Here is a 27,533-nt window from a genome sequence, read left to right on the forward strand (position 1 = left end):
TACCAATCTTCGTCACAAGAATTTGAAACCAGGACTTCCTGCATAAAGACTAAGAGACAACAAAGGAACAAGTTTCACCGTTTTTCTTTTAATAAGTTATTCGTCACTCCTCAATGGAAGGAGGCAAAATTGACGTTGGATTCTATACACGTATGATCCCAGGTTTTGTCAATAACGTGCGAGGCAAAAATAAGTAAATAAATAAATATTAAATTGACTACCGTGAGAAGTGAAGTAATTCTGTCTTCATCTTTTTTCATTCTTCCAAGAAACGTTTATATGAGCTACATAGCCTGAGGCTACGATGGAGGATAGTCACGTAATGAGGCTACAAACGCCTTTAACACCTTTTCTTTATTTTGCTTTTTTTTTTCAAACTCATTTTCCTATGGTTATACTGTCATGTCACTTTCTCATCCAGCACTTTCTCCTGTGACCTAGAAAGAGGTCAAACCGATCGCAATGCTACATAACTTTTAGTCTTCCAACAGATCTCGGCGGCTCAACAAGTCTTTTCTTGCAGGTTTCATCTTTCATAGTTCATCTGAAGACTTCGGCAGATAAGGTAAGCTTCTGCCTGGTCCTCAAATTATCAAAAGTCTGCAATGTATTATGTTGTCTTACATAAGGCTAGTAATATTCATAAGTTTTCCCAAATTTCCGCGGGAAACTAGAATCAATTTTCTCCACGAAGTTCTCCACATTAAATCTCAAATATGAAGGGAAAAAAAAGTTTTCTTCTACGTAGTGGATCATTTACTGAACCCAGAAAAATTATTTTTAGGCTACTAGTGGCAAAAATTTCTCCGCTGCGACATTCTGAATGTTAAAAATCATGTCCCAGGTTCGATTCCGGATGTTCGTATCCGAGTCCCGTCTAAGAATTTGCCCAGTGTTGATCTGATATTTTGAGGTTATCGGAGAGCTACTGCAATTAAGAAGTAGCGAACTTATGGCTTAGAAAGCCGAAATCAATGTCCACACAAGCTATCGGATGCACGGACTAACCATGACCTCATTTGTGACGGCATATTTTTGTAGGCAGTGACGCTAGCTTTTTTTTTTTTTTTTTTGATAAATCAACGTATCTTCTCGCTTGATCTCATGAGATTGCTTTTCTTTGTTTTGAGTTAAATATTTCTTTTCAGTATTGAGGTTACATAAGACACGGACATACAGCTTAACATGAAATCCAAACCACATGAAATCGACCCCGTTCTCTCACATACAAGGCATGAACCCCATCCGTTTAGTGGCAATGAAACGCGATGTGGCTTAGTGGTAGAGCGTTCACCTCTGGTGCTTGAGGTACCTGGTTCGGTCCCAGCTCGCGCCAAGTGAACTTTGTGGTGGACAAACACCATGTGCATGCGTTTTCTCGAGGTTCTCTCATTTCCTCCCATTTTCTTCATTCAACCATTTCACTCATTTCTCATCATCATCGTCTCCTTTAGCCCAGCCAGCATAACCATGGGACTTTAAACTCAAAAGATTTAATTTCATTTCATTTGATGTGATCAATTTCATATTCAAATCTAGATGTACTGTACTACAGTATTGTAATCGATATTCTCATCACGTTGCAATCTCGTCCTGACTTGGATTCCTATGTGAACTAGTGTTTATTGGCAATCACATGCTTTCTGTAGGTGCAAGTTCTGGTTCGACCCTCAATAGAAATATCCTGACGAAACGAAAAATTTAACGATTCCCGTAGACAACATTAGTTCACCCAAGTCTCAAATCGCAAATACTCTCTTAATGTTACATTATTCATAGCATAAAAGCTATAAACTGATAAAGTGATGGCACGAACATAATGAAGAACATCCATTAACGTTTACGGACACGCAAGTCAATATACATTATAGCTACTCCAAAATATAAATATGGTTTAAATGCTGTTATATCAAACCCTTCGTGAAACTCTCGTGACAAGGAAGGATTTCGTCATATATTTTCAAAATGAGACGAGAAAAACTTATTGAGAATCGAGACGAGATTTTTTTTTTTAATTTACGAAACGAGACGAGAAGAGCAGATTTCAAGTCTCGTGGGGGCCTACTCTCATTTGTTCAACGGACAACTTTCTTCATTTTGCATCTTCTACGAAAGTCCGCTTCTGAATTTAATTTCAACTGACCCTAAGATTTTGTCTTACTTTGTTTGCTTTCATTCTTTATTTCATACTGGAATGGTCACATCTTAAATTGAGCCCTCTATCAGTGGCGTAAGTTCCCCGGTTCGGATGCATTCTGAAGTTTTGATTACTTCATTACATTATTATTAACAACTTCTCCCTCCCACTGAAAGAAAATAGCTGATTTCCGTCTGTGTATAAATTATAGTATATTAGTATGCTCATCTTTGGTAAAGAGAACTGGGTTCAATGCCCCCTGGAGCTCATGTGTTATTTTGATATCATGTTGAGCTGTATATCTAAATCTGGTATAACCCAGGGGCGGATCCAGGGGGGGGCGATCACCCCCTTCCAGAAGAGGAAACTTTCTTATTTTATATATATAAATAAAACCCATCCTAAAGTTTGGAGCCCTTAAAAGTAGCAGTATGATAACCCACCGCCCCCCCCCCAGAAGTCGGTCCTGAATCCGCCCCTGGTATAACCTTGATGCTGAAAAAGAAGTTTTCACAACAAACAAAATCCTGACTGTTTCTGATGCTTCATTTAATTATTATGTTTCTGTCTGATCATTCTGAGCGCAGAATATCTTAAGGAACAGAGGAGTACCCCCGGGGGTGGTCCTCCGGGTCCGGACCCCCTCCCCAAAACATTCCTATCTCAACATTCATTTGTACACTTTCTCAATAAAACTGTCTTTGTTTAACAGGAAAATGATTGATGTGACATGAAAATTTGATCTTACATTTCTTCTGTACTCTTTCTCTTATTTAAAAAAAAATCTAGTTATATCATTTCTTCCTAAAAATATAAGTGGAAGTATTTTACAATTACTTATCGTCTTTTTGGGTGCAGAATAATACCCGTTCAATATTACATAGACAAAAATTTTTGGAATTGATGTAATAGAACTAGGTGAAGCCTCTTGTCAGTAGAGCAGGAGGGTTAAGGTAACCAAATTCTTCCCCATGTGGTTCAAAAGAAATATATGCAGAAAGAAAATGGAGAGAAAACGAAGTAATTACGTTAAATCTATGTAAAGCTATTTAGCACAAGCCGTGGCGAATTTAAGGGGGTGGCTATCGGGCTGAAACCCTCCCCGAAATAAATTTGTTAATATGCGCAACTTGATTAACATTTGTCGGCACCCAAAAGGAAAAAAATATAAGTACTTATTCACTTTTTCTGCATAGCCTCGCCCCGAAACAAAATCCTAAATACGCCTCTGAGCACAAGTATAAAGTCTCTCAGTGTTATTTAATAAGTTGACCTAAAAACTTTGGGATGATTCGAACAAGAACACTACAACAAATCTGAAAAAAAATTCTTCATCTCGCTTGAAGCAAAATATTTGACTCCAAGATATCCGATTTGATTCTAGAGGAAAACATGTGATTAGACTTTCATGTTTTACTATAGATTCACGCAGTGGCGTATTTAGGGGGGGGGGGCTTCCGGGCTTAATCCCCCCCCCCGAAATCTTACTTACTATAGTAAAGTATATGAAATATCTTGCAGAATTTTCACATTTTCAGGCAAAGCCCTCCCCGAAAGTTAGCAAAGCCCCCCCCCCGAAAGAAAATCGTAAATACGCCACTGGATTCACGTCTTGTGGATATCTAAACAATGAACATTCATCACATATTTATTTCATGTCCTTAACGTTCGAAAGTTTAACATGGAGATACTGGATATGTGGACAACATAATGTTTGAACACCTAATGGACTCCCAATCCTCTTACAATGTGCTTATAACAATGCTTTCGTTGTTTCACACAGTACACTTTGAAAGTGAAAGTGAAACTAAATGCTAATGCCAAATTTGTTGACACCTTACTCTCTGTTGATACTAGTGAATGACGCTTGAGTAGGTAATTCTTAACTTTTACTTTCCATTCATGACACACTAATGTTGATACGGCACGTGTTCTGAATTTTAGTTCGGCCAGCCACATGTCTTCTCCTTCCAATATTTAAGCTACTATATTGCAACATGTTCTAACAACGCTATACTAATAAGCTCCCACGTGGCACAATGGTTAGTGCGCGTAGTCCTGGGTTGAGGTCACGGTAGGAGCATAGTACTGACCGAACATTTTGAAGAGCGATAAACAGTGGCGGATCTACTCCGGGACCGGGGGAGCCTAGATCCCCCCAGTTTTTAGAGTGACAAATAATTGAAATTATTATTTATATATTTTTGAAAGTTTATAATAAGTGTTGCCTTTTATTCTTATTGGAAATTTTTTAAAACATTAGATATAATTTCAGTTGTAGTTTATCTGTTATGCAACGTGTAATGAGAATATAAAATGGTGGAATGGAGAGAGTTAAGGTTGGAAATTTCTGCAGGACTCATGAAAAATTGTAATCTCATCATTTACCTATCATGGTATGTAGGGATGCGCACGAAACAAGATTTGTGGCTGTCTCGTCTCGAAAATGTGCTGTAAAAGTGATGTCTCGACTCGAAAAATGTATATTTTTCTATTGGAAGAGCCGTGTCTCGACTCGAATTTTATCAGGAAAATCCTGTCTCGAATCGTCTCGTGCGCATCTCTAATGGTATGGGTTTTGGATGCCCCTCCCCAAACCGTGATATCTTCTAATCCGCCACTGACAATGAGGAATATGTGATGCTACCAAATGTCCCCCTCCCGAGTGTTATTAAGGGGAATATTTTGTATTCCTCCTTCTGGGTCTTCCATAGAAAATTTGTCTGAACTCGATGTCTCGCGCGAGATTTGAATACTTTGTGCGGGCATCTTGGTAAACTACCTCCACTCTCTTTTTTTCTATTTATGTCAAATTAAAAAAATAAAAATGTCGAAACACTTATTTAATTGTTTTCAATTCAATGTAAAGTCCAAATATCAAATTTCATTATTATAATGGCTCACAAGGGTATTCCCATGGCTGGTAAAGATTTACGTACAATTTCCCAGGATCTGCCCAGATACTCGACTTCGGTCTTTTCATTATTTAGAATTTAAAGTTCACATATTTATTTACACTGCCACCATGCGCGCATCCAAAATTGTTTTGTTGGCAGAGGTCCAAGTTTCTTGTGGGGAAGAGAAGCCCAATATGTATATGTAGTATTAAACCTGTGTTATCCTGCACTCGAAAAGACGATAAGTAATTATTAATGACTGTCACCTGTATTATCAGAAAATCTGATACAATTAGATTATTTTTATAAGGAAAGGAAGGTCTCAAATGAAATCTTTAGGTTACGTCAGTCATTTCTCTGTCAAACAAGTATAGTTATGTTAAGAAAGTGCACAAATGTTTGTCGAGTTACAAAGTTTTTTTTTTTTTTTTTTTTTTGGAGGGTTCGTATCCGGCGAATCTCAAGTAGATGCGCCCCTGACTGTAACACATAATTATAATTAATAAATAAATAAAATTTATGATTTAAAATTTAACTAATATCTTTCATGTAAAATGTTATCCATAAACTACGAATTTAATTACCTTATTCTGATTATTACATGGGGGCGTGGTGGCTCAGAGGTAGAGCGTTCACCTCCGGTGCTTGGGGTCCCTGGTTCGATCCTAGCTCGCGCCGTGTGAACTTTGTGGTGGACAAACACCGTACTCGTGGCTTTTCTCGGGGTTCTCCCATTTTCTTCATTCCACCATTTCATTCATTTCTCATAATCACCGTCTCCTTTAGCCTAACCGGCATAAGCGTGGGACGTAAAACTTAAAGATTTTATTTTTTTTTATTATTACACATTTACTGAGTGAATCGTCACAATATGACATACCGATATTCATTTTACAGCCCTAAACAGCAACAAAGATTAAAATTATGAAATGTATAGAATAAATTAATTAAAATAACAGCACTCAAAACACAACAACAATGATTTTAAAATATTGTATAAATAAATTAAAATAACTCAAAACACAGATCACCTACTAATTGTGTTAATTGAACATTGTGACAATTAATATATCTGAAATCTAATATATTGAAATTCTTTCACTAACAGTTAAAATAGTGCAAAATATTTAAACAAAAAATAAATAATTTAAAAAGTTCTTAATGTCAAAATAAAATAACTCTCTTAGTGTGTGTTAAGGAAGTCCGAAATGTGAACATTTTATTGTAATAAGGGAGCACGGTGATTTAGTGATAAGGTGCTTACCTCTGGAGCATGGGTCCCATGTTTGATTCCCGCCCAACTAAGTTTGTGGTGGACAACATCGTGTACTTTCTCGGGCGCTCCCGTCTCCTCGCATATTTTCATTCCACCGACTTTTTTATCATCATTTACTTGCCTTAATCATCCTAAAGGGCATAATCGTAGGACGTTAAATTGAAATATTTATTTATTGTAATAATTGCAGTCCCCATTCCCATCTTCACCAGTACCCCTTCCATGTCGAATTTTCAAAAATCCTTCTCTAGTGGGTATACCAAGAATTCCTTTATATATTTATTATGTCGATCCACGTGTCCGTCCGGGAGAGAGACAAATTTCAACAACTACTTAATCGATCACCATTAATTTTGACCAGAATAGAAGTTAGAAATAGAATTTGTTGATGGAGGTGATCCCAAGATATGGGCAATCAACAATCGGTACCCTATTTATATAATTATGGGTATTATCCTTACCTGGTAGATTACCCGCAATGCTGTTGAGATTAGCGGGTTAATATAATGTTCAACATGCTGTCCGTGGAATACAACCCTAGACAGAAACTAGAGGACTTTCTACTCGGCACATTTAAAGGCTTAAATATTTTCTATTTTCAAATATTAATTCATCTTCAAGCACACTTCATTTAATTAGCGGTAAAAGGCCGTATTAAGAGTAGTTTTGGTAAAAATTTAGCTTGTTAAAAGGTTATGTTTACCACAGGGGCGGATCCAGGGGGGGCGTTCGGGGCAATCGCCCCTCCCCCAGAACAGGAAACTTTCTTATTTTATATATATAAATACAATCCATCCCAGGCTTTGGAGCCCTTAAAAGTAGCAGTATGATAACCCACCGCCCCCCCCCAGAAGTCGGTCCTGGATCCGCCCCTGGTTACCAAGAACCAAATCACACTAAACTCCTATACCTGGTGTATACTGCGAGACTGCTACTTGTTTGTATTCAAATGTGCGTTACTTCTCAAATTGATAAAAGAAAAAAAAATAAACTTTGAAATTTCGTCTTTTTCGTAATTCTGACCTTGATACTCAAACCGAACATCATGGTAAAATGTATAAGAATATAGGGCTACTATAAATGAAGTATTCGTTTTTTAAAAGGCTATATTTTCAAAAGCATTACACGTGCAAACATGAGAGATATATGAAAATAACTGCAAGTTCACCAAGTTTGTATTGTATTCAAGGTGGCACCAGTTCACCTCATACCAGTTTAAAACTTTATAACTGAATTAAGGAATGATTATTGCTTAAAAATAATATCCATTGGGTTTCAAACACTTGTATGGGCACGCTGGCCGAGTGGTAGAACGTTCACCTCTGGTGAGTGGGGTCCCTGGTTCGACTCTCGACCAATTAAGTTTGTGGTGGACAACATCGTGTCCGTGGGTTTTCTCGGAGTACTCCCGTTTCCTTCCATTTTCTCATTCCACCAATTCTTCCATCGTCATTCACTTGCCTTAATCATCATCTCCCTTAGCCTAAAGGGTATAATCATGAGACATTACATTGAAAGATTTCAAACATTTGTACTACCGGGCCTTTCCACGTTGGTGTAGTGGCTAGTGCGTCCGCCTATGATCCTGGATTCCTGATGGGAGACCACAGAACGTATTACGGTGGCTCAGATTTTAAACTGCAGGTTCACGTCTGATATATCTAGTATTGGTGCTGAAAATGGACACAGAAATTAAATCAACAGCAACATCACCTAATCCGACGCCAACCAGTCAATGTTTCACCGCACAAAATTGTGAGTTCCTTGTAGAGCTATGTTTCCTAATGTATTTTTTACAGTGTGATTGAACAGAAATACTCCACCATGTTACATTCATTTCGATTCACAAATGCTACTTCTAGTAACAGAGACAACTTGCAAACCGCTTGCTGTAAGCTTACATTGGAAGTCTGCAAGCTTGCATCCAGCTTGATTGGAAAGTGTGCAAGCATGCCGCAAACTGGATTCCAGTTACATGGGGGCAATCTTGCATTCAGTGTTCCTTTCAAGCTTAACGGAAGGGTTTTACAAGTCAAGTTAATAGCCAATGAACGACCAGTGATACTACGATTCTCTGCGAAGGATCTAAAGCATCGTTGCAAGTACAACAAAAGGCAGATTGTATGAAAGCACACGTTGAATTGTAATTATGACAAGCGTAGAAAGCCAAAAGTCAAGCTCGTGCCAACTGGTCAAAAGCTTTCTTGCTACTTGGTACATAATTACACAATCATGTCTGGTCTGTATGGAGAGTGAAGTGATGTTCCTCATCCTCATTATTGAAGAATATTCTGCAGAAGAAGCCTCCCTTTAATTATGTGGACGGGTAGTTCGTGAACGGATTACGCAAGTGAGTGACAATTTTTGAAAGCAATTGATCTTTTGAACTTGATGACCACCATGACATGGTATGTCTAGATGTCAACAGATTGTTCTATTTCGAGTCTAACCGATGCCACGACTCGCTTTAACTGATTCGGCTATTTATTCGGCTATAGCCAAGTAGATTGACAAGACTACGATGTAGCATGTGATCTTGTGACATTCAGTGCACGAATAGAAACTACCGTGGTTCTCCCCTTTCACAGTGAAGCAAAAGAGCCAAAAGGCGATCACAAATAAACTTTCTTTTTTTTCTTTTTTCAGGGGGGGGGGTGAATGAGTTGCAAACTTAAAAATTATCCCACTTGCTAATCTCAGCCAGGTGGTTGATGGTTTAGTCGCCCAAGCTAATTTGATCATATTAGAAGGTTGTGGAAAATGAAACAACGTGTGAACAAGAATTAAAACCGATTTGTGTTTCAAAGTTAATTTCCGCTCGATAGCGAGAACGAGTAAGCTCGTGTTTGTGTGATATTTCGGGCTCTAGGTCCAAAATGTGCAAGTTTATGCACTAATCAAGGTAGAGGCTCCTTGTCCACACCTCAAGATGATATTTAACCTAGAACTGAACGAGACACAAGGATGAAGAAAAAAAGAATGAATTGAAATCCTATAACCCATAAACTCAGCTATTTTTCATTTCTGACTTTTTTATTTCTGATTTTAAATATTAAAAAAAAAACTTAAAAAAATATTATACATTCACCAGACCAAAACATTCCAACTCACACTCAACTGAAGAAAATAATATTTTTTTTTCTCTTTGCTAAATATTTTAGAATTATCCTGTACTTTTTATTACCGCAACTACTCCTCACGGTCTTGCAACCAACAATCTTCTGAAACTCGAGTTCTGATAACTTCAGCTGATAACCAACACATATTGACTGTGCGCTACTCTAGTGGCTAGCGCGTGTGCTTTTGATGCACGCGGTTCCTAGTTTAATTCTCGATGAGAGAGAGCATTGAACGCATATGGTGGTTTGCACTTCATCTTAAACTGTGAGGCCACGTTTTATATAGCCTCGGTGAAGAAAAGAAACACTAAACATTAAGAAGTAAGAACCCATTTCATCATAACTCAAGAGTATACTTTAAAGTGAAGCAAATATTACTTTTTATTCATTTATTTATTAAAATACAATTGTTTAATTAAAAGTTTGCATACCAAACATTTGGTAAAATTTTGTTTTTGTAAATCACTGCTTCTTCATTTAAGGAACATTTCTTTTTCTTTCTGAACTCATTTATTAATAGAGTCACAACGAATACTTTTTAATTGATATTTTATCAATTAAGATAGCGTAAAATAAAAATAAAAATAAATGCAATAGTTCTGCTTAACATCTCACCATTATGGCCTTCAAGCTAAGGAAGACGAAGGATTAAGGCAAGTGGATGATGATGTAAAAATTGGTAGAATGAGAATGTAAAAGGAAACGGAAGTACCCTGAGAAAACCCGCGGACACGACGTTGTCCATCACAAACTTATTTGACTGGGGATCAAACCATGGACCCCATGCACTAGAGCTAAGCGCTCCACCAAGGGCGCCCATCAGGGAAGTAAGGTGGGACGCTCGGCCCCCTTCCCCTAAGAGAAAATCGTTCTTGGGAATATCGAAAGCCCAACAGAATTTTTACATTAGTTATAGCAAAACTTGAAACTATATTTGAAACCTCGCTTATATTTGCCCCCCCCTGGAAACCACAACATGGGCGCCCTTGCGCTCCACTGCTGAGGTATTGTGTACTCCAAGATAGAGTATCAATACGTTATATAATGCTAAATATATTTATATATGGAATATAGATATGACATATACAAAATGATCTGTGAAATGAATAAGATGTTCACCAAACGTACTGAGACTGATAATTTTAGGTCTTCTCCGGAAGGGAGAACTTTCAATACACAGGGGAAGAAAGCATTGCTGCGAAAATACTCATAAACTACTTCTAGCACGTCCGGAAATACGTTCCGAGCGATTTCCCCGGGCCACTCCCTGAAACCATCGCTGCCCACATGAATAGGTTGACTAGGAGAAATGTCCTTGTAAGTACCAAATTTCACATAAGTAAATCCCCACGCTAAGCGGGTTTGCATATCCAGGCTCCTAACTATGAAAATATTTACGATCACTCCAACCCCAATCATTTCACAGATTCAACCTGTTGTATATAAGTTATTAGGACATAAAATTGAATGTAATTTATACGAAAAACCCTTTTATGCATTGCAAGACCTGTAACGTCCAAATATTCACCACAAACTTATAGTTGTATCGACATAAACAAACAAACAAAATAAAAAAAAAGTGTGGAGCAGGAAACCACTTTACACAAAAGTCAAAAGAGGTTATTGAAGGCATACGAACTGGTCGAGCGGTTTGGGTGACTAGTCTGTCAATCAGAAGTTTATGTGTTCAAACCCTGTAGAAAATATTCGATTTGTTTTTTTTTTTTTTTCTTAAAAGTGTGTTCCTATTTTCATCAGAGGACTGAGAACATTTCTTTGAATAAATCTTTGGAAACTACTTTTCTCTCAAATTCGATTAGAAGCGAACATTATATGAATTGCAAATCTAACATCCACAGCTGAGAACAAAATATTAAGTATGTTCAATATGTCATTATTATCCTTTGATTTGTAGTGAAAAACTAATTATAAGCATTGACGATTTCAGAAGATTCTCCCCCGGTAATGGTCAAGATATGAATGAGAAAAAACTGATAAAACATTATTAGTCCATTTGAGCATGATCGAAGATAACTTATGGCCACGAAGGGGAAATTTATGTCGACAGGATCTCAAATTCTCCGACAGGTCATGCCCTGAAATCTTCACTGTTTGAAAGGTATCCTTAACAAATAGAATATTATATTTATTTCTCCTTCTACGTTTTGAAATGGAAAAATCATAATTTTAAATAGAATTATAATACGATAAGCATAAAGATTTATACAACTAATGAAGTAAATATCCTTGTGTAAGTTATCGATTTCTATTCGGATTAAAACTCGAATATTCGTTTGCATCACATTTTAAAGTAAATCCTCTCTATATATAGTTCCTACTGGAAAGCATGTTTAACTCCAATTACTTAATCAATATTTTTAATAATATATTTTTATTGTAATACTCTTACTATTCAATGTTGTATGCACTTAATTTCCCAAAGCAAAACCTCACAAATGTATAATTGACTAGTAAATATTATCAAATAAATTATCATTTAGTTTACGTAAACATTGCATCGCCTGATTTGAAACTTCGTATTTTAAATAATAATAATAATAATAATAATAATAATAATAATAATAATAATAATAATAATAATAATAATAATAATAATAATAATAATAATAATAATAATAATAGTAGTAGTAGTAAAATCATAGCCATATCTTTATCAGAATTTCAGGCTTAGTCAATAAATGAATTCAACATAGTCTCTATTCGAAGCTCTATTTAATCGAATCAGATAGAAATACGAAGAGGAACTTCGAGAACAGGCAAAAAAAATGTTACTTTGGTGGGTTTGAAAGTAACTTTTAAGAGGTTTTTTTTTTTTTTTTTTTTTTTTTACAATTACAGACAAATGCCTTGGACACTATTTTCTTTTCTTTAAGTTAACTGATTCACCGAACGTATCTGACATATGAGTAACTTGTCTCTATTTTCTACTCGGTTATACACGTTTTACAATCTTTTCCATTAACCTTGAACGACAAGAACACGAACACAAAAACATCCACGTAGGTATGTCAGTTAAAATTCCTAACTTCCCCCACGGGGAATCGAACCCGGAACCACATATACCTGAGGCACACGTGCTAGCCACTAGACCAGCGGGAAGAACAAATAAAATGTATTTTGTAGTGTCTGAAGTTTATAGCTATTTCACCCTGTTGTAGTATGTCTATTGATTTTTTAATGTTTACCGTATTCGTTACTTTGAGGAATGATATATATTATTGATATAGGTTTTATTACATATTCGGCCATAAATATTATATAAATTATCAGAATTATTCATGATCTTCCATGGAAATTCACTGGTGCATGCGCAGTAGAAACAGAAGAACACAATTTTCTGATGTTGGTCAGAACGCAAATTTCTAACAGGCTGTCTGAATTCCTTGGTGGAAAACAGTAGTTCCCAACCTAGGGACCTGCAGCTTCCTCCTGAGTAAGCATGAAGAGCGAGTAAGGTGGCGAAAGCTACTGGCATAAAAGAATTGTGCAATAAGTAAATAAAGCACTACTTATTATGACTTTCAAATTCAGCTTGACAATTTTATAATTGCCTTTTTACAAAAACATCATATTGCACTAGGAGGGTATGCAAAAGTTTTGCTGGAAATAAATATAAATTCCTGGGATGATGATGATGATGATGATGATGATGATGATTATTATTATTATTATTATTATTATTATTATTATTATTATTATTATTATTATTATTATTATTATTATTATTATTATTATTATTATTATTATTATTATTATTATTATTATTATTATTATTATTGGTCTCCTACTTCTTGGCCAAGATGTGAAATATTCACTACCTTCTTCATACCGCTAAATCAATTTCTTCACTGTTTTCTCGTCACAGCTCATACCCCTAGCTATCTGAATGGCAATTTGTCTAATTGTTGCTCGACCTATGATTTTCCCTCGCATAGTAACAGATAGTTTTCTACAGCTTTTAGAGCGAGGTATTTTGACAACCTGTAGAAATTTGCATTGTGATTCGTATTAGCAATGACAGTAAAGTGGATATTTCTGTTCCTACTGTGCATCATCAGTATCATTATATCAGAAGTATTCCGCCATTACCAGCGGGTCACTTACCGCAGCTGAGAAGCTGCCATGCTCCACGATCTTCTGTTAACCTCTCCATCTTCACATACGATTTTTCTGTTTTGATATCGCCAATAGCCTAATTCTGTTTCTATATAGTCTAATTCGTCCTCTCCCTCTCTTCCCTGCCACCATACCCCTCAAAATACTATTTCCTCCATCCTAAAGGCTCTTTTCGCCATTTCTATCCTTGCTTTTATTTCACGTTCGCATGTCAAATCATCACTAGTAATAGTACTCAGATATCGAAAACTAATCACTTGTTGTTTTTTCCCGCTCCTACTTCTATATTTCACACCGATCGCTTCGTTTCAATCACCATGGATTTTGTCTTTCTAACATTTATTTTCATCCCATATTCTTCACAAGCCTTTCTCAAGTTTTCTACATCTTATTAATTTTCTTTTTAGATTCTACAACAACAACCATATCAACCCCAAACCGTATACACCTCACCATTCTATCTTCTACGGAAATTCCATCTTCATTATGTAGACTCGTTTTCGTTATCTCTTCTAAATAGTTATTAAATAAAATATAATCGGCGGAATATAGCCCTATAATCTCTGTTGAACTCATCTTCCAATTACACTGTCTGTCTACTGCGCATGCACCAGTGAATTTCCATGGAAGATCATGAATAATTCTGATAATTTATATAATATTTATGGCCGAATATGTAATAAAACCTATATCAATAATATATATCATTCCTCAAAGTAACGAATACGGTAAACATTAAAAAATCAATAAACATACTACAACAGGGTGAAATAGCTATAAACTTCAGACACTACAAAATACATTTTATTTGCTCTTCCCGCTGGTCTAGTGGCTAGCACGTGTGCCTCAGGTGTATGTGGTCCCGGGTTCGATCCCTCCCGTGGGGGAGGTTAGGAGTTTTAACTGTCATACCTATGTGGATGTTTTTGTGTTCGTGTTCTTGTCGTTCAAGGTTAATGGAAAAGATTGTAAAACGTGTATAACCGAGTAGAATATAGAGACAAGTTACTCATATGTCAGATACGTTCGGTGAATCAGTTAACTTAAAGAAAAGAAAAAAGTGTCCAAGGCATTTGTCTGCAATTAGCAAAAAAAAAAAAAAAAAAAAAACTAACTCTTAAAAGTTACATCCAAACCCACCAAAGTAACATTTTTCTTTTATCTGTTCTCGAAGTTCCTCTTCGTATTTCTATCTGATTCGATTAAATAGAGCTTCGAATAGAGACTATGTTGAATTCATTTATTGACTAAGCCTGAAATTCTGATAAAGATATGGCTATGATTTTATTACTACTACTACTACTACTACTACTATTATTATTATTATTATTATTATTATTATTATTATTATTATTATTATTATTACTATTATTATTATTATTATTATTATTATTATTATTATTATTATTATTATTATTATTTAAAATACGAAGTTTCAAATCAGGCGATGCAATGTTTACGTAAACTAAATGATAATTTATTTGATAATATTTACTAGTCAATTATACATTTGTGAGGTTTTGCTTTGGGAAATTAAGTGCATACAACATTGAATAGTAAGAGTATTACAATAAAAATATATTATTAAAAATATTGATTAAGTAATTGGAGTTAAACATGCTTTCCAGTAGGAACTATATATAGAGAGGATTTACTTTAAAGTGTGATGCAAACGAATATTCGAGTTTTAATCCGAATAGAAATCGATAACTTACACAAGGATATTTACTTCATTAGTTGTATAAATCTTTATGCTTATCGTATTATAATTCTATTTAAAATTATGATTTTTCCATTTCAAAACGTAGAAGGAGAAATAAATATAATATTCTATTTGTTAAGGAAACCTTTCAAACAATGATAATTTCAGGTCATGACCCGTCGGAGAATTTGAGACCCTGTCGACATAAATTTCCCCTTCGTGGCCATAAGTTATTTTCGATCATGCTCAAAGTAGACTAATAATGTTTTATCAGTTTTTTCTCATTCATATCTTGACCATTACCGGGGAGAATCTTCTGAAATCGTCAATGCTTATAATTACTTTTTAATTACAAATCAAATGATAATAATGACATATTGAACATACTTAATATTTTGTTCTCAGCTGTGGATTTTAGATTAGCAATTCATATAATGTTCGCTTCTAATCGAATTTGAGAGAAAAGTAATTTCCAAAGATTTATTCAAAGAAATGTTCTCAGTCCTCTGATGAAAATAGGAACACACTTTTAAGAAAAAAACAAAACGAATATTTTCTACAGGGTTTGAACACATAAACTTCTGATTGACAGACTAGTCACCCAAACCGCTCGACCAGTTCGTATGTCTTCAGTGACCTCTTTTGACTTTTGTGTTGTAAAGTGGTTTCCTGCTCCACACTTTTTTTTATTTTGTTTGTTTGTTTATGTCGATACAACTATAAGTTTGTGGTGAATATTTGGACGTTACAGATCTTGCAATGCATAAAAGGGTTTTTCGTATAAATTACATTCAATTTTATGTCCTAATAACTTATATACAACAGGTTGAATCTGTGAAATGATTGGGGTTGGAGTGATCGTAAATATTTTCATAGTTAGGAGCCTGGATATGCAAACCCGCTCAGCGTGGGGATTTACTTCTGTGAAATTTGGTACATAATGAGAAATAAGGGTTCAACGTACGTATAGTGCATCCGCTTCGTAAAGCTCCATTTCGCTATGGGCCTGCTAACCATCTTCGGCTAAACCCCAATGGAACACAAAAGTTTATGAGTGGTATGATAAACAAAACTGCATATATTAACATTAAAATGCATCAAGTACTGACGAGAGACTGCCTTCGATTCCCAGCGAAAGTAAGGTCAGATTCTAAGACCAGTCTTATACTGCCTTATGCAGAGTCGTTTTGACGTATCGTTAGCGTCGCAGGAAGCATATGTTAGTCAAACTCTTTAGTATGGTACTAATCACTCGTCAGAACGACTCTGTATAAGGCCATATAGGCTTGGTAGTGAAAGAAATGCTAAATTTCAATCAAACAAACAAAACAAGAACATGAAATGGTAATTCAGCTGCTTAGAGTCGAAGGAGTGTAATGGGAAATGGAATACAGTGATAGGCAAACTTTTTCGTGAGAAGGGGAAAGAAGGAAGAAGAATTGGCTGTCCAATATAATTAATTCAAAATAGAAATGGTACATTTTAGAAAATTCCTTCAAAAATAAGCCCTGTTAATAAACTGAAGTTTTTCATAATCTGGATGAAACTAAGATGCACCAGAAATGAAATTAAGTACTTAATTTTCAATTTGTTTTTAATACAGTTCTTTCGAAATGTTCCTTTCTTCTTTTCATTCTTGGGGCATGGTGGATCAGTGATAGAGTGCTTATATCTGGTGTACCCTAGTTTGATCCCCGGCAAGAGGGCTTGTGGTGGACAACATCAGTGGGTTTCCTCGGAGTACTCCCGTTTCCTCCTACATTCTAATCCCACCAATTCTTCCATGATCATTCACTTCCCTTAACCATTGTCTCCCTTAACCTAAGGAACATAATCGTGGGACGTTAAAATGAAAGATCCCATTTCTTCTTTTCATTCTCAAAAGTTAAGAACCATATCGCGGCCAGTAGAACCTTTTAAGGGCTGCATCTGGCCCGCAGGCCGTAGTTTGCCTATTAGTGGTCTATATTGTGAGGCTGATCTTGCATGATTGATCCCTGCACCCGACAAATGCGATTTAAGCTTTGGTAGTGATTCAAAGCCCACGTTGATAACATTTCATTTTTCGTAGTATTTAACTATTTTTTTCTTTAGCAGCATATTCTTTTGTCTGCGATTGAAACACTTTTCTTTTGTAATTGTTTATATACTTTTTGTGTATTGGTTCCAAAAAAAAAAAAAAGTCATGTATGCACGTGGTTAAGTGCTCGAAGAAGGCTGTAGAGCCTTAACTTCGCTAAAAGAAGACATAAATAAATAAATAAACATTATGGATATATATCCTCCATAACAACGCGGTGGCTCAGTGGTAGAGCGTTCACCTCCGGTGCTTGGGGTCCCTCATTCGATCCCAGCTCGCGCCATGTGGACCTTGTGGTGGACAAACACCGTGCTCGTGGGTTTTCTCCAGGTTCTCCCGTTTCCTTCTACATTCTTATTCCACCAATTCTTCCATTATCATTCACTCACCTTAATCATCCGTCTCCCTTAGTCTAAAGGGTATAAAAGTGCAATGTTAAACTGAGATATTTCATTTCCATCCTTTATAACCGCGTTGCTGCATAAAGATGACAAATACCAAAAACAAAAGTTTTTTTTTTCTTTTTTGTCACTACTTGAACAAATGATCACTTTAAATAGGTCAGGAAGATATGCATATAAATTTCAAATAGGAATTTTAAAATAATAATAATAATAATAATAATAATAATAATAATAATAATAATAATAATAATAATAGTAATAATAATAATAATAATAATAATAATAATAATAATAATAATAATAATAATAATAATAATAATAATAATAATAATAATAATAATAATTGGCTAGCTATCGTGATGAAATACAATCGTATTTTTAAAGATTGCCAATATTACTTAGCTCATTCAACTCTTCCAAAAGGTAGTTTTATTGAAATAACCTCATTCATATGTTCATAAGTTTGAGATTACACAAAAGTTATATCATACTAAAGAGAGGAAATCTTATATAATTACACATAACTACCAGCTAATAAACATTGTAAACCTATGTATTTTGTTTGTTTTCACTGATTATGGAATATTGTTACTTTTTAGCTGATGCAACAAGGAAAACCCTAGATTTGATTTTCTTTTAAAGAAAGTGCATGCAACTACCATATTAATATGCCTTTATGCAATTATTAGCGCAATGCAAGAAGTAAAATTACACATCTATTATTAATGTAATTATTTTTTAAACTGCAATCAGTTTCTGGTAATTCTCTTTACTACGTTATGACAAAGAAGTAGGAAGGTCATGTGACTTCAGCTTGTGGAAATTAGGCCATATCTGGTCTGTGATTATGGAAATAAGTTTATGTGGTTGGATAGGAGGTTCCGTCAAGGTTCTTTTTTCCTTAGTACCTTAGCTTCACAGCTTTTCTCGACATAACTCTATAGCTTTAATAAAACAAAGACCGTAATTACTTTGAAGGTCGTACCCAGAATTTCTTTTGGGAGAAATTATTGTCTGGAAAATGAGAACCGAACTCGTATTATTACTGTAGAAAGGCTAAATTAGTAATAAGGTGTTGCTATTAACGAATACGTTTAAATATTTTGAGTACGGATTCTTAAGAATGACGGCAGAGTTACTATTATGCAGAAACAGGTCACAGCACACAGAATTTTTTGTTGGGGGTTCAATAATACAAGACACTGTTCATGTAGTGTTCATTGAGCGGGTGTTATTCTACAGCCGAAAAAAGAGATAAGTAATTTTTAAGAGCCTGCCTTACTAAAAATAATACGAAATTTACCATTTTTCTTTTGCTTGATTATTCATCAGCGAAAGGAGATAATGAAATGCAAGTCACCACAATCATAGATAATGTTATTCTACAACAGAAAATATGAACCTGAAGAATGTTCAGTGTTGCCAGCCATAGAAATTACAGTGTTGCCAGAAAAACAATTTCTCTAAAATCTAAGTTAAGGCAAAGAGTAGAGGAATGAGCTCAACTGCATTTGATTACGTATCATGCTGTTGTGGTTTCTTGTGAAATACTTTATAATTAACATTATTATTTAGTTTTAATAACTGTATGTTAAAACTATTTTTTATTACAAACTAAATACAACTATTATTTAAAAAGTAGTTCACGGGAAACCAAAACAATATGATATGTAACCAAATGCAGTTGAGTTTGTTCCTCTACTCGCTGCCTTAACTTAGATTTTAGGGAAATTGTTTTTCTGGCAACACTGTAATTTCTATGGATGGCAACACTGAACATTCTTCAGGCTCATATTTTCTGTTGTAGAATAGTATTATCCATGATTGTGGTGACTTGCATTTCATTATCTCCTTTCACTGATGAATAAACAAGCAAAAGAAAAATGATAAATTTTGTATTATTTTTAGTAAGGCAGACTCTTAAGTACTGACACCTATATCCTCACGAAAAATGATAAAACTAGATTGTTTTTACCAGAAAAGGAATAATACAGATGGTGAATAAGGTCAAATCTTTAGTCTACATCGAGTATATATCTAACAAACAAGCACTGTTTTATTAAAAAAGTATACCAATGCATGTCGAGTTCCAAGTTTTCTTTTTGAGGGCAGGTCCGGGCCCGGTGAACCACCACCGTGGGTGCAACCCTGTGCAGAAATGAACTCTTCTTGATATTTCTAGTCCACATTACGAAAAGTGTAAAACAGATCAGTCGCCGAGAATACATGGAGCACGTTTCACCTTACTTTCTTTCGTTATCTTTTATTGAAGGTGATATTAAAATTTTAAAAAAATTAACGTTCCATGCTTATGACTTTTAAGCTAATCACATCATAGGTATTCTCCATTATTGACACGTCATATACAGCTAATCTCCTCGTTTTGACATAGGAATCTTCTATTTTAATACCGTCCCTTCCCTCTTTTTTCATTCCATCGTACATTCTAGCATGTCCCTCGTGAAGGAGACGGATGGTTAATGAAAGTGAAGGGTTATGAAATAACTTGTGGAATGGAGATGTGTGAGGAAATGGGAGAACTCGACAAAGCCCAAGGACACGATATTAACCACCCAAAATCGTGTGCTAAGGGATCAACTAGTGGGCCTCGCACCAGACATGAACATTCAACCACTGAACCAACGTGCTTTTTTTTTTTTTTTTTTTTTTTTTTGCATTGAATGGGTTGTAGGGAACTGGGTCATATGTCTGCACCTCAAGAAACAAATTCTAATTAAGGTTATGGAAGAAGAAAATAAAGAACAACATGGGGGAATTTGTTTGAAGGGGACTTTTTGGGGAAACTGCCAAGGATCTTATAAAATAGAGGATCTGCCCTTACAACAAAATCTTGAAGCCATACGTCACAGTTTTGCCACTCCTACTCTGCCCACTTCGCCCAATAAGATCGCAATGTTTTGAGCCAACAATCATGGGGCAACGAAAGTAGCGAATGAGACTATGGCGAAAACGAGAATAGCCAATCAGACTTGCCGATGTTCGGTTGTTATTTGGCTTCATTAATTTAATACGATGTACAAGATACATATAGGCAGATCCTCTATTTTATAACATCCTTGGAAACTGCGATTTAGCGAAAACTGATGAATTGCAAGTTTTATGAACCTTATGAAAACCAGAGTTTGCAATTAAAATGGATAGACCTACGGTCCACTCAGTGGCGGATTTAGAAGGTAAAAACTGTAGGACAGGCAGAATCCAGATTATGATAGATACATCTTGAGTTTAATATAAACTTTCAAAAATATGTAAATAATAGATTCAATTATTTTTATCATTCAAAAAACTGGGGGTCTTGCCCCCCAGTCCAGGGCTAGATTCACTACTGGGCATCCACTGTACTCGGGCTTGTATTCGAACCGAGTATATACGAAAGGATAATAATCTTTAAACCTGTTTTTGATTTTCTACACCACCCCTCCCTTTATGCCAATTTTCAAAACTACCCCACTACGCTGGGTCAGCACTGAATATTCTGTGCCCTACAAGAGTCGAACCTGAAACCGTGAATTCGAAAGACAAGTGCGCCTAGTCATTTTGACAGAGTATTGATGAAGCAATAAAATTAGCAATTAAACCTATTTATATTAAAAAAAAAAAAATCTTAAAATTGGAAAGTGACAAACGCAATTACCATATTCATATATGTATCCAAAAATCCTGCAACGATGAATTCCTATCCTTTGATTAAACTCTACGTAGATATATGCTACTAGCAGTGGCGTATTTAAGGGGGCTTCCGGGCTTAAGCTAAGCAAATGAAATATCTTGCTGAATTTTCACATTTCCAGGACTGAAGTTAGCAAAGCCCTCCCCCCGCCCCGAAACAAAATCGTAAATACGCCACTGGCTATGCTAGGGTTGAATGATCGTAGATCTTCCCGTAAGATTTACGTTTCTCTGATACATTTTACATTATATATTTTAAGTTTCCACGTAAGACGATTTCTTCTGCTTCTTTTAATAAATAAAAGAAATATAAATAATCCTGTACACTTTTAAAATGTTTTTATAAGTTTTTGTTTTCTAATTTGAGGAACTGATTTCAAACAGACTGTTAACAACGCCACCTAACGATGAAATTTAGTATTTAGAGAGAAAATGTAACAGACTGCGTTTTTATCTCCTATAATTATAGCGTCCAGCGTCCATTACAATTTTGTGCTTAAAAATAATTTGGTTTCAGTGGCAGATTTAGAAGGTAAAAACTAGGGGAGGGCAGCCAGACACAAGACTATGATAGAGGTACACTCATGTCCAAAATTATTGTCGCACGACTATAAATATGTTGTTCTACGAATATAATTTGATAACGAATTTGCCCGGTATTTCTTATAAAGTTAGTATGTGTATAGTCGGTAAAGACATGTATGTGGCAAATTTCATGTCAAAAGAGCAGTAAATAAGAACAATAAAACGAAAACAAAACTTTCTTGTCCATTTAGCAACATTTTGGTTTACTCATTCTAATTTTCGTATTTATAATTCTTTTCTTATAAAATTTACCACAAATATACATTTCCCGATTATACACATAGTATCAGTATTAATAGTGCCCTGCAACATCATTATCAAATTATATTCTTACAAGAAGACAAGTATAGATATGCGACAACAATTTTGGACATGAGTGTACATCATGAGTTTACAATTGATCATGGGTTCCTGCAGAAGTTACCACCCGGCTCTCTCCCGATGGATATTACTGCTAGGTTGCCGTTGACATTGTGGATCTTAAGTACTGTTTTACATGTTGCATAACAGAAAAACGGAAACTATATCTAATGTTTCAAAAATGTTTTAATAAACAATAAAAGGCAAACCTTGCTATAAAAACTTTCAAAAATAATAAATAATAGTTTAAATTATTTTCGTCATTCAAAAAACTGGGGTGGGATAAATCCCTTACTGTTTGGTTTCAGCATTTTTATTTTCCTCTGTGAATACTAACTTCACCATATCGCAGTTTAGATCGATCGAGCAATACTGGTGTTCAGAACAGAAACTATTGACTAATAAAAGCAGAGCTCCAATCCAACTAGTTGTGAATTTCGATATGTCCTATGTTATTATGTGAAACCATATAAGTGTTTGCTATATGTACGAGAATGATTCAGAAAGTAATGTTTCCAAGGTGATACCTTTATTTGTGTTTAACAGATAGCATCGATGCAGGTATCAGTGGAAAGCTTGCAATGTCAGCTACAAATGGTGACATCATTTTTTAACATAGTCCTCATTACGGGCAACACAATTGCGCCAACGCGAAACAAGGTTTTCTATGCCGTCGGCAAAGAATTGTGGTGGCTGTTGGCGACACGATTTCCGAACTGCTGCTTCCACCTCCGCGTCACAACTGTAGTGTTGGCCCTTAAGAGTCTTCATCCCGGCGAAATTAAAATACCGCTAATTTTACAGTAATTATGTGATATCTTCAAATAGATAAAAGATAATAGAAATATGGAACAAGAGCGCCCTAGACAATATTATTTTGCGTGAGGTACCGTTATCACAAGTCACCTAGTGGCTTTATGTTATCAGCTGTTTAGAAACGCGAAAATAAATGCCGATTTTCAAAATGGCCCGAAATCGAAAGCAGATAAGTGAGTCGTGATACCGGTTTCTCATGTAAAATGATATTGTCTAGGGCGCTCTTGTTCCACATTTCGATTATCTTTTATCTATTTGAAGATATCACGTAATTAATGTAAAATAAGCGGTATTTTAATTTCGCCGGGATGAAGATGATTCTTAAGTTTGGGGAAGAGCCAAAAGTTACAGGGCGCAAGATCCGGACTATAGGCAGGATGAAGCATGTCAACGACACTTTGTCAGCAGATTTTTTTTTTTTTTTTTTTTTTTTTTTGCGGACAAGAGAACATGTGGCGGTACTCCATCGTCTGACGCTTCGTCTCCGAATCGTAATGGCGTATCCATGACTCGTCGCCAGCGATGAATGTTCCAGGGCGCACAACCTTCCACAGTCAGCCACTCAATGACAGCCCGCTGTTTCAACCGGACGTCACCACTGGATGCCATAAATTGTCCCATTACTCTGGAACGAGAAGAGATAGAAAGGTGAAACAAGTGACATTCTATAGCTTAAACATTAGTGCATTGATTATAAACAGTCCAGAGTGTTTACAATACTATTGGCCAAGTAGTGGGCTTGGAGGCATTATTTTCTGAATCACCCTCGTAAATTCTTTTCATTTTTCTCTGAGAAATCTGGTAACCCTATACGCCACTGAAATCGATCATTTATAAGGTTTCTAAAGCACTTCCAGGTCCATATTTCAATCGTAAACGAAAATATTTCAATGTAATGGATGTGTTAACTAAAAATGTAACAATTGGAGAACTTTAATTATCAGATTATATCACCTTTTCATATCGAAATTAAGTCTTAGAATCAATATGCTTCAAAATATTTTATATATTTAAAATTACGTGTAGATAAGGAGAAAAACAACATAGAAACGCTATCACTTTTCTCAATCGACCATTCTTTTTTAAGCAAATAAAAAAAAAAACAACCCTAGAGACAGTTCTTAAGGATATTAAGGAACCTCTTCTTTTTCATCAATCTTTCTATGAGTCCTCACATTTCACTTCCCACTTCATCTTTCTACTTTCACCCAACTCCCTCCCAACCCCCCGTTTTGCACAGCATCTCTGAAGCAAATAATAATGTTTATACAGAGAGGGAGTGGGCTGTTTATTTTTAGGGGAAAACCGAGATAACAATTCCCAGTAGATGGCGCAATAGGATAGCCGATTTCATTCCCGCCTTTATTTTTACTTCTTTATAAACACTTCTCTGCTCGAGGGAAGCCATATTGGATGATTTTTCTTCACAAGACATGAGGAGAAAAGATGATAAAGCAAATATTTATCTATATATACTGACCAAAAAAGAAAAGAAATAAAACGAGAAATGATTCCATTCCATTCTCTCCTCCCTACAAGTCTGCCCATCCAGACCCTCTGTGACTGTCAGTAAATATGCTTCTTGCAGTATTATTTGCTTTGCTTGGCGTAATAGCATAGCTCCTTCCCACATTTCGTCTTCTGTTCAGATTGTATTTGTTAAGTAATAATAGAAGAACGGCATACATATTTTTAAAAGTGGTATTTCATATATCGTTAATTTTATATCGCTTTTTCCCTTATCATGAAATTATATGGTGATTGTAGGATGAGGTAGTTCATAATAGTTTCTACAAATACTTGTTGTTTGAAATTTCCGTATATCTTTTCCGTGTGTTAGTTAGTCTACAGAATTTCCTATTTTCTTTTCCACGTCAATCAAAATCTAAAGTCTAAATAACACGACCTGAAGTTAATAAAATTTTCTCTCAATCAATCAAGATGCAGTAATATGAATTGGTTTCTTTCAAGCTGATAGGCATAGTACGGTACACTAAATTGAAAGCAGGGTACTTTTCAGTCTCCTTCTCCCCGCTATTTTGTTTCAATATTTCAAACCATTTCAGTCAGTGATGATATCAGATGTCCTCCGGAGGGGACTTTCTATACACTAGGGGTGAAAGTAGTACTAGGGCCGCAACTTGGGGCTGCAAGAAAGAGGTTGAAAAGGCATCTAAAAGGGATATATATATCAGGGAGGGGCACCACTGGTCCAGACCCTCCACAAAAACATCATAACACTTGTGTTTTGACTGCAATAGGGCCACAATCACGGAACATTCACCCGGTCTAGACCCCGTCCTATCTTAGTAACTCGATAGACATTTGTACCTTTTAATAAAACCATTACTTGCTTTAACAGAGAAATGACTGATGTGGGCTAAAGATCTGATCCCTTTCTTCTCTCATAAAAATAATTTAATTGTATATTTTTTTCCTTGATAATATAGGTGGAAGGCAGAGGTGCTCACAGAAAGGTTTAAGGTTGTGTCGATGAGATTTCATGGGGGACATAATTTTCCAAATGTTGGAATACAACTTTATCATAATGGTCCTTTTGAAATTGAATACAATTTAACCTACAAAGCGAGTTATCTTGGTTTTGACAGAACCATCTTCGATCTCCTTTACTATTTTCCCGGGGGCAGAAATGGCGTGGGTCAATGAAAACTTGACCCATGGCCTGCCTACTCCGACCCATCACTTACCATGAACCACTTTGACCCCCTGTGACTCACTCCGATCCACCAAAATCCATCGTCATCAATTGTGACCCATGATCCACGCACTACTATCCACTGACTAAAGAGTTTATACTTGTAATAAAACAAGATTAAGAAATGATCACTAATCGGAGTTTAAATTTCTACGGTCAATCGCTCAAGCACCGCTCTGTTACAATTACTGTTGGACCTGACCTTTACGATATAAAATGGTAAAGTGTTTATCATGGACCATATTTTGATTATTTTATTTTAATTATCATATACCTAGACATAACTATTTCCTTGTTGAATTACAGATACTTTTCAGTGAAAAATAGGATGAAATTTGAAAGTCTCTTATTGAGGCAAAGCAGGCCAACGTAAAGGGAAAATGTGTAAAATTCGACTGTCTCTCTAAAGCGAAGTAGTAAGTTCTATTGCTATTATTACAATTATAAATATCAATATCTAAAAGTGTCTGAAGTTCTTTTTTCACTTATACTCATCTCCGTGTAGAAACAAATGAAAAGGAAGAAAAATGGAAACCTTGAAAGTAAAACGTACACAAATTCACCAGTATTCCTGTCTACAAGGCACTGAGCAGAATGGGTCATGTCCTGTTGACCCACGACCCACTGACCCATTCACAAATCTTGACCCACGATCCACTCCACCTCTGCCCGGGCGGGAATCGTGTAAAAATCGAATGGATAGGGGCATTTTGCTTCAACAGATATAGATCTTAGTTTTTTTTTTTTAAATGTAAATTTGATCCCATTCGGCTTTGATATTGTGATAAGTTAAAAGTTCAAAATATTACAGTCATAACATTGTTTCAATCTTTACAAACCAATAAAACAGTAACAGAAATTGTATTGAATAAATACTGAAACGCGCTAATATTGAAATATCATTCAGAACCGCGAAATCTTGAAGTTTAATATTTAACAACATTAGTGTGCTACAACGTTAAATACTCTGATAACATTGGAAAAATTGTATAGACCTATAATTTTGTGTAATGATAGTTGAGAAACTAAATAAGTTTTACATATGGTAATACTAACTTAAAAGTTTTACATACGTTAAACCTAATTTATATTCAATTTACCCAAAACTAACTTTCTTCTGCTTTTGCACAATAGATTTCGTAAGTTCTCATTTTACTCCATCACCCCGTTTAAAAGAATTATCTTAATTTCTTTGTCCAGGCACTCAAAATGAAGTCTCTGCTGATATTTGCCTCCTGTCTCACTGTTTTGGTGCTGGCTGTTGAGGAGAAAAAAGAAGTCCCAACGAAAGAAACTCCAGCTAAAGAAGCCGCCGGGAATCCAAACGCTGCTCCATTTGTCTCAACAGAGGCCTTAGAAACTGCCCTTAATGACAAGAGGTACATGAAGAGACAACTGGACTGTGCTTTAGGTGATGGACCATGCGATCCAGTTGGACGAAAACTTAGGAGTAAGTATATTGCAAATCAGGATCAAATAGATTTCAGATATTACAAGAAACATAATGTAGAATTTTTCATATTTGTCGAGAGAAATAACGACTTAAAGTTTGTTTTCCGTCAAGCTTACCTTTCTAGTCTATATCATTTTCTAAATTAGCAAGTTTTCTTAACT

The 27,533-nt window shown here is 35.5% G+C and overlaps 1 protein-coding gene across 1 annotated transcript; it reads left to right on the forward strand.

Moving 5' to 3' along the window:
- The first annotated feature begins 443 nt into the window (after positions 1 to 443).
- Positions 444 to 27,533, forward strand: LOC145665707 (uncharacterized). Its single transcript, XM_081732859.1, has 2 exons — positions 444 to 565; positions 27,120 to 27,533. Exon 2 carries the CDS (start codon positions 27,129 to 27,131, stop codon positions 27,516 to 27,518), a length of 390 nt encoding a protein of 129 aa, XP_081588985.1. The 5' UTR covers positions 444 to 565; positions 27,120 to 27,128; the 3' UTR covers positions 27,519 to 27,533.

Source organism: Thermobia domestica, chromosome 12 (assembly GCF_964235325.1).
Source record: "Thermobia domestica chromosome 12, izTheDome1.hap1.1, whole genome shotgun sequence".
NCBI lineage: Eukaryota > Metazoa > Arthropoda > Insecta > Zygentoma > Lepismatidae > Thermobia > Thermobia domestica.

Bases quoted from the DNA above. Each gene is read 5' to 3' on its own strand.
- LOC145665707 (XM_081732859.1), top strand. From the start codon at position 27,129: ATGAAGTCTCTGCTGATATTTGCCTCCTGTCTCACTGTTTTGGTGCTG.